This window comes from Haplochromis burtoni, unplaced genomic scaffold (assembly GCF_018398535.1).
Source record: "Haplochromis burtoni strain Fernald_Lab_line unplaced genomic scaffold, NCSU_Asbu1 Contig_868, whole genome shotgun sequence".
Taxonomy (NCBI): domain Eukaryota; kingdom Metazoa; phylum Chordata; class Actinopteri; order Cichliformes; family Cichlidae; genus Haplochromis; species Haplochromis burtoni.
The window spans coordinates 81,847-90,156 of record NW_024583229.1 but is presented as its reverse complement, the minus strand read 5'-3'; the positions used below and the strand labels follow the sequence as shown (position 1 = coordinate 90,156).

The 8,310-nt window shown below is 46.7% G+C and overlaps 2 protein-coding genes across 2 annotated transcripts in view; one reads left to right on the top strand and one right to left on the bottom strand.

Moving 5' to 3' along the window:
* Positions 1-5,841, top strand: part of tti2 (TELO2 interacting protein 2) — a 7,803-nt gene extending 1,962 nt beyond the window's left edge. Inside the window, exons 2-10 of the mRNA XM_042215915.1 lie at positions 623-1,118; positions 1,230-1,399; positions 1,689-1,746; positions 2,256-2,384; positions 2,478-2,570; positions 2,641-2,828; positions 3,802-3,945; positions 4,081-4,240; positions 4,766-5,841. Of these exons, the coding sequence (XP_042071849.1) occupies positions 623-1,118; positions 1,230-1,399; positions 1,689-1,746; positions 2,256-2,384; positions 2,478-2,570; positions 2,641-2,828; positions 3,802-3,945; positions 4,081-4,240; positions 4,766-4,852 (1,525 nt within the window). The 3' untranslated portion in view covers positions 4,853-5,841. The remainder of the gene's footprint in view (positions 1-622; positions 1,119-1,229; positions 1,400-1,688; positions 1,747-2,255; positions 2,385-2,477; positions 2,571-2,640; positions 2,829-3,801; positions 3,946-4,080; positions 4,241-4,765) is intronic.
* Positions 5,842-5,875: 34 nt separating this feature from the next.
* LOC102314061 overlaps positions 5,876-8,310 on the bottom strand; it is a 39,988-nt gene continuing 37,553 nt past the window's right edge. Inside the window, exon 6 of the mRNA XM_005950859.3 lies at positions 5,876-5,935. Coding sequence (XP_005950921.2) covers positions 5,876-5,935 — 60 coding nt within the window. The remainder of the gene's footprint in view (positions 5,936-8,310) is intronic.

The following is an 8,310-nucleotide window of genomic DNA, read 5'->3' as shown; positions in this document are numbered from 1 at the left end:
GGTAATCAACAATCCAGGACACCAGAGAAGCATCCACCTGCAATAAAACAGCAGAAGAAGAAATGCAACCACGGAGGAGCCAGAAAGACTCCAACAAGGAGCTCAAAGACGAGCTTCATCCTCCTCGTAAAGCGTGGCTGATTTCAAAACAAAAAAAAAAACCCCATAACAGTCTGAAAGCTGCGGTATAGCATGTAGGTATGCTACACCTGTAAAAGACAACGCCTCGGCCCTACAGCTTACTACACCTGAGACAGGTGTAGTAAGGTGAGGTTGTTGTTTACTGTTTGATCTTGATCCTGCTTTTGGACATACCAAACCCAGGTATTAGACAGGGTTAAAGACTGAGGCATCGATTAGGTTAAAGGTAGCATAATTAGGGGAGTGGCCTCTTTGACTGACAGGTGTCTGCTTGGGTTCACCCCAGCTCCACCTTCATCCCATCTGGTCACCTATGGCCTCACAGCAGCTGCAGATCACCTGACCCCAGCTTAGAGGTCACAGTGCCCCTGGTGGAAGCACGCGGTACTGAATATGTGGGAAGCCCTTTCAAATAAAAGCTTGTGAAGAATGTTGGAGGTGAGTCACAGATTGTGACGTTTTCCTTTTCTCTCTCGTGCAGGATGGAGCTCTCCGCTTTACTTCATGACCTTCATCTCTCCTCCTCCTCCTCCTCAGAGGAGCAGTCCCCTTCCTCTCCTCCTCCAATCACAGAGCTCCTTTCTCAGCTGAGGGTGAAGCTGATTGGTTCCTGTCCTAAATCCCACTCTCTGATTGCTGAAATAAAGCAGCTTTTCCAGTACGCTGGATCTGACTGGCTGTTCTCTCCAGCCAGCCAGGACAGTAGGTGGGCGGAGCTTGAAGCAGCATATGTCTCTCTGATCAGTGCTCTGATTGGCTGTGCTGCTCTGCCGCTCTGTGAGGATGACTGCAGCCCTCTGAGCGCTGCGGCCTATCAGAGCATCCCCACACAGGCAGCGGCGGTGTGTGCCGCTCTCACGGCTCTGCTAACAACTCTGGGTGACAGGCGGAAAGGGGGCGAGGCCAGAGAACGGACAACCAGTCTGCTACTTGCTGTTGCTCCACCCACCTGCGTGTTTGCTGTCACACATTTCCAGGTGAGTCTGCAAACATCAAACACACACCTTTGCAGCACAGGTACTTCCTGTCTGACCCCGTGATGCATTCACTGACAGCTGTTTGATTTCCAGTGTGCTTTTGTTCATCAGGATCAGGTGTGGACTAGCTCCGCCTCCAGAGCAGCAGCACAGGGCCTGCTGGAGACGCTGCTGAGTGCAGGAGGGTGGAGAGACTCCGCCCACCTGCTGACTGGGGACACGGAGGGGAGCAGAGGGATTCTGGGAGGAGTCCTGGACATCCTGCAGCCACAGCTCACCAAGTGAGAGTGTGTGTGTGTGTGTACACTTGCTTTCCATCACTTAGGAGGACCAGTCCCTGATGGAACAGCCACATTGTGAGGACCTTGGCCTTCTTCCCACAGAGAGTGCAGGGATGTCTGCTCTGTACAAACGTCCTCACATGAAATTCTAAAACATGCATGTTCAGCGCTCTGAGCTCCACTTGGTTCAAACTGTGTTTGTGTGATTGGCTAGCTCGTTATTTTTTCTGTGATTAAAAGACAAAAACAAGTTTGTTGAATATTTAAGTGTCTGTGTGTGTGTGAGCAGGGACTCGTGGCAGCGCTGTGAAGCCGTGAAGCTGGTGTTTGCCTGGAGTCTTCTGCAGGTCAGTTTGACCTTTGACCTCTTTCTGCTCTTTTCTGGAGCGTTCTCGATGCCACTTGAAGATGTTGAATGAGATACGTTTGCATGAGGTCAGCAGGAGCCAGGCTCCCCCTTCAACCCGTGTTTAAAGATATTTTTGGTTGCTTATGCTTTGATCGTCCCCCGCTTACCTGTGAGGGTGGTAAGGTCCGAACAGGTGAGACTGTGAAGGCAGAAGTGTAGGACTGCGGTGAGGCAGGTGTCTTTTATGAAGTGCGCTTCATTCTCATACACACCTTCTTCTCCAGCCTCCATGTAGGAACTATTTCCTTTCTACTGTCTCCATCAGCCAGCCGCATCGCTGAGCAGGATAAAGCCTGACGGGAGGCAAACGGCCCTCCCATCTCGCTGCGTATGTTTTGGCTGGCGGATGGAGACAGTGGACAGAAAGTAGTTCCTCTGTGAAACAGGTTGGAGCTGATTGACCCATCAGGTGCTCTGTCTTCACCTGTGTGTTGGTGTTTGGTGCAGGTGACCCGCCCAGGACTCTCACCTCACCTGTCCCGCCTCCTTCCCCCCTCCCTCCTCTTCAGTGACCACCACAGACTGGAGAACTGCATGCTGGGAGTTCGCTGTCTGCACCATATCGTGCTCAACACGGTAAAAACATGCACATAAACACACTCAGCGTCGTGTCTGGCATTGGATGATGATGGTATGTGTGTGTGTGTGTGTGTGTGTTTGTGTCTTTAGCCGCCTGCAGAGCTGCATCAGTTCAACAGAGCCGAGGTTCTTTATGAGGCGTTATTCAAACACCTGTACAGGACTGAGGCCGCCGTCATCCAGGTAGCACACACACACACAGACTCTGTCTCTGTCTGATGACACGTCACTGACCCCGCCCCCTCCCACCCAGCTGGTCCTGTCCTGCCTCTTGGACCTGCTGGTGGTTCTGGAGAAGCCCCCCTCCTCTTCCACCTCCTCCCGCAGGAAGCCGTGTCGCCATGACGACGTGCTGCGTCTCATGCTGATCCACATGGAGGCGGAGAACAAGGTGGTGCTACGACGCGTCTATGCTGCTGCTCTGCCGGCGTACATCGACAGGTGGGTTTGACCTTTGACCTTTGGTTACTATGGAAGCATCAGTGATTTAATTTATCTGGATGAAAATGTGACACATTAAACAAACTCTATTAATATTATCTGTTCATTATAATGATCACATTTATTGTTATTATCAGTTCACGATATTGTACTAAAGTGTTAAAGTTGATGTTGATTGTATCTAAAATGTTTTTAAGAAATTATCATTTGTATTTTTGTATAATTAATTATGAATGACAAATATAAACGTTTTAATTTTTAATTATTTGTATATTTTTATATCTAAACTATATATGGCTCATCACATTAAATTATGAGTAATTTGTTTCATTTTACTTTAAATATATTTAATCATAATTTCATGATTTCATATTTAATATACGATGCTACAGGTTACATTAATTACTGTGAAGTGATATATTTTATTGATAATGTATTTTTACCTGTTACTATAGAAAAACATTTGTATGTAAATATTAAACCCACTTATAATACATTTAATTATTTATAAAATAATGTAGAAATGATAAATGCGTGTATTTATTTTTTAGCGTTGTAATGATTCATTTTTTTCGGTTTTAATTAAATGTTTTCAGTCGTGCTTTGATGACTCAGCTGTGATTAAAACAGAAAAGTCTTTTATGAATTTGTAGATGATCAGACTTCAGAGCTCGTTGTTGTTCTGCCTGCAGGGGGCGCCGCTGCTTCAGTCTGATCTCAGAACAGTTTGAATGTTTTCCAGCTGCATGAATCGCCGCGAGTCTGAAGCCAAACTGTGGTTTTAGTGTTACAGTCGGGTTATGGTTGGGCATTCATGTTTGATGGTTACTGGAAGCAGCTAAGAAAAACATATGTCAATGAGATGTCCCCACAAGGATATGAATACACACCTGTGTGTGTGTGTGTGTGTGTGTGTGTGTGTGTGTGTGTGTGTGTTGTGTGTGTGTGTGTGTGTGTGCGCGCGCGCGCGCAGGGTGGGCGTGGCTGTGTGCAGACACCTGTGGCGGCTAGAGCGGGTGGTGCTCGGGTACCTGGAGGTCAGGGACCCACCTGAGGAGGCGAACCGGCTGAGGATGCTGGAGGCGCTGCAGAAGACGACCAGAGCGGCGTGGCCACGGTAACGGACACGATCACACACATAGACACACACGCACGCTCACACACGGCTGCGAGTTTGAAGCTTTTACTTACTTCCTGTCCTGATGGCGTTGGACCGTCCCGTATGACGTGCTCGCGTGTTTCCCCTCGTCAGGATGGCGTGTCGTGTCGACGTGTTGCTGCGTTGCTTGCTGCGGCTGATGGTTGACGTCTCCTCGGACTCGGAGCTCTGTGATTCGCTCAGACGGCAGCTGATGGATGAAAGCGCCGCCTGCCTCCGGCTGCTGGACGCCGCCTCACACGGACACGTGCAGGTGAGTCACCTGTTGCGTGACGCTTCATGATGTCATCATCCTGCAGTGTTTCTTGTGAGTTCAGGATTGTAATCTGAGTCGTAGCCTCCTGTTTATTTGTCATGAATGAATATTGTAATATATGTTTTCTTATTCATATTCATATTTATTATCAGAGTACATTAAAGGCCTCGGAGTAATCAGAGTACTGGCGTGTGTCAGCGTGTTCTGTGCTCTTTTTGCTGTCGTGTGAAGCTGATTTGATAAAATTATGAGGACAGAAACGTGTTGCACACTCAAGTGTGTTTACACTGAACCTTCATGCTCTTAATTTGAAAGTGTTATCCTTGCTTAACATCTGGCCAACCCCTTCCTGTTTTGAGTTTCCCCTCTGAGTCTCTCAGATGAACTTGAAAAGCTGCTGTTTAATGTGGAGGGGGTGGAGTTTGCATGCTGGTTGTAGTGATAGATAATCGATCAGTGTAAATTATTGATTGTACCGACGCCACAAACTCAGAAATCTGATCTGATCCGTTTCTCTCTCAGCGCCTCCTCCAGGAGGTTGACAGCAGCTGCTGCAGCCTGGAGGTGCTTGGTTGCCTAGCTACAGCAGCCACTGCGACTGACAGGTGAAGCTGCGAGCCTGGAGGCGGAGCTTTCAGAGCCACGGCGAGCAGCTGCGGCCTCCTGACACTCAGCAGACGTTTAAAGACAAACGGCAGCACGTTGGCGAAGCTTACGGCACGTCAAAGGAAGTAATCTGGATACAGGAAGTTTGAAGAGCCGTGTGCTGACAGGTTTGACGGCGCAGAACTGAACTCTGAGAACTGTCACGTGTGTGCGACTGTGACGCGGCGCTCTGTAGCTTCAGGTTATTGTTTCATAACCATGTGATTAATAAACGTCATCGTGGGGCGTGAACGGCTCCGCGGAGAAAACCAAACATGGCCGACTGTTTTCATCCTCGTCTCTGTAGATGGACAGAGATCTGCGATGATGTTAGAGAAACGCAATCGGAGCGCCGATATCGCATCACTCTGATCACGGCGCGACGGCACACAACCTGCTGCAGGCTAGGGCTGTTAGGGTCCCCGGGTCGTTGGCCCAGTGTTTTGTGTTTTTGGTTCTTTGATTTTGTTATTTCATTATATTCTAGCTTTGCTTTACGGGTTTTAGGATAATTCTTAGTTAAGGGTCTCTGGGTGGGGTTGGTTAGAGTTTTAGTGTTCTGCTTTTCTGTCTGTGTTCCATAGTTGCTGTCTCCCCACATCCAGTCAGTGTCTGCTCTGGTCCCACGTCTCTGTTCCCTTTGTTATAGTGCCTGCCTGTGAGTCTGTTATGTTTCCTGTTTTACTTTGAAAGTCCATGTCTGATGTTAATGTGTCTGGTTTTGCTTCCTTTGTCTCGTTAAGCCTGATTTGCCCCAGCTGTGTCTCCCTCCTGTTACCCATTCCCTGATTGCTCCCTCTGTGTATTTAAGCCCGGTGTTTCTGTGTCGTGATCTACTCTCATGTATGCTGTGTGTTCCGTCTGCCTGTTCATGTAAGTTTATTTGGATTTTGGATTTTTGTTACGTTTGCCACCTTTTGCCATCCAGCAATAAAAGCTGAGTTTTGAGTTACTTTCCGCCTCCGAGTGTCTGCACATTGGGTCCTTCTACTTCCACTCCTGCCTGCACACAGCCTTAACCTGACAAGGGCTGGGTGTAGTGATGGCCTAAAATCCATATCACAGTGTAATCTGAAACATGTGTGGTAACGATATATATCGCGATATATTCTTTTCTTCTGTATAACGTATTTTACGCGCACTTAAAATCCTTTAATTGACTCAAAAATCGACAGAGTGCCTTATGTATGAAATCTGGTTGTGCTTACTGACCTCGAACTAATTTTATGTGCACGGTGCTAAAACATCTGACAAATGTTTTAGTGCGACTTTGCTACGAAGCCGCACCGCTGGATGGATTGTTGGAGCATTACGGCTGCCGTAGTCAAGAGCCTGGTGGAGTAATCTGGGTCCTAAACTCCGTCGGCTTCAGGTCCCAAAGTCAAACAAACACTGAGAGTTAAAAATCCATGAAAACAGAATTTATTACATTTAACAGAGTTAGAAGTTAGCAGGAAGTTAGCTCGCTGCTTCCACCTAAACATGATATAGCATGTTCTGACTGAGAGATTTCTGAAAAATTCAAACGTACAGCTCTGCTATCACTTCCAACATAAATGAAGACAGAAACTAAACAGCAGTGACGTTTGTAGGGTTACTGAAGTTGGGCTAGCTGGTATATAATGATGTGCTACGTGATCGCTAGCGACACAGCTATGTTAGCATAACATAAACAGTGAAGCTGGAGGATGAACACTAACACTTTTCCACTTATAAAAGTTAACGTGAAGGTTTTTCATGGTTAAAGAAAAATGCAATCACATGGCAGGATGCTGTAAACGGACCAAACTTCAGTCAGGAGAACAACTGAGATAATCCATCCACAATACGAGGTTAGTCATTCATATACTGCAACAACATGGGAATAGAGCAGCTGTGATAGAATACAGCATTAATGAATCGATGGTACAGAAGTGGAGGAAGCAAGAAGAACGAGTTTAATAAAGTTTGATTTATCTGACTGCTCTGTTTCTTGTGTCTTATAATCCCGTGCACCTTATGGTCTGAAAAATACGTATTTGACTTTTTTATTTTGCACACTGCAGTTTAATGTAGCAAAGCAGCTCTTTTTAACTTCAGTGGATATTATACATGGTTATGCTCAGGATATGTCAGCCCATTTCTGCTGGAAATGCCTTTGGTTAAGCTGTCAGTAAGGAATTTGCATTTGCACTGTTAAATGTTTATATAGGTTTAATGCACATAAAAACAGCTGCTTGTTTAAGTGAAAATAAATGCATGGGTTTTTTGCGCTAGCAAAGTTGTGGAGTTGCATTTTGTCTCTCATCAATTATATCATCAGTTATATCGTTATTGCCAATTTTCAAATCTATATCGAGATAAATATTTTTGGCCATATCGCCCTGCCCTACTTTCGACCAAAAGAGGCGCAGCTTGATGACACCATCAACATGCGCTATCGCAGTAGAGCGGCATAGTCAAAATCTCTAGACCCACCCCTACTGCAGGCTTTCATTAAAACAGCTGACCTTTGACCCGGGCTAATCAGTGCCTGTGACACTGAAGGGAAAAGCTCATAGATTAGGAGTCGTCACATACGGACGGGTGTAGTGTGATCGCTCCTCATAAACCCGGAACCAGCAAACTACCCATGGTGCACTGCAGCTGGTTTTACTCTGATGACTCGAGCTAAGGGTCTCTTCATCCTTCAGCCCTGATGTAAGCACCTCGGGGTCACAGAGGTCATCCATGGCCTCAGTGTTTCAAAGTCACCAGCAGGACGATGACAGTAGGCGTCAGTCAGACGGGTGAGAATAATACAGAGAAAACCCCAAAATCAGACGACCCCCAACGAACAAGCACTTGGAAGGAAACGGGAAGAAACCTGCAGCAGAACCAGGCTCAGGGAGGGGCGGGGTGACAGGACAAAGACCCGCTGTGGGACAGAGCCACAGATGAATAATAACTAACGATTACATGCAGACAGGTGAATAAACACAGAAGAAGAAGAACCTCAAAGGTCTCCTGCTGCGGCTGTAGACATCTTCCACTTCCTGTCTGAGCCTCGAGAACAGCATGTGGCTCTGTGCTGGACAGGAAGTGATGACGCAGCACTGCAGGCGGCCGCAGTGATAACAGCTTCTGTTCTGCAATGGCTTGTGTCTACAGTTTATATAAAGTTTATATCAAAGGTGAATTCACATGAACGCATTAGCAGTGAGCTAGCACTGCCGTTTCTGTCTCCGAATAAACGTTTTCATCAGCGTGTCTCGTGTTGTGATTGGAGGAGACTTCAGACTGGGGGCAGGTTCTGGTTTAAAGGGCTTGCAGCACTGGTCTGCACTCAATTCAATTTTATTTATATAGCGCCAAATCACAACATAAGTCGCCTCAAGGCGCTTCATAGATACAGACCATCAGAATCAGAATACTTTATTGATCCCTGGGGGAAATTATTTTTT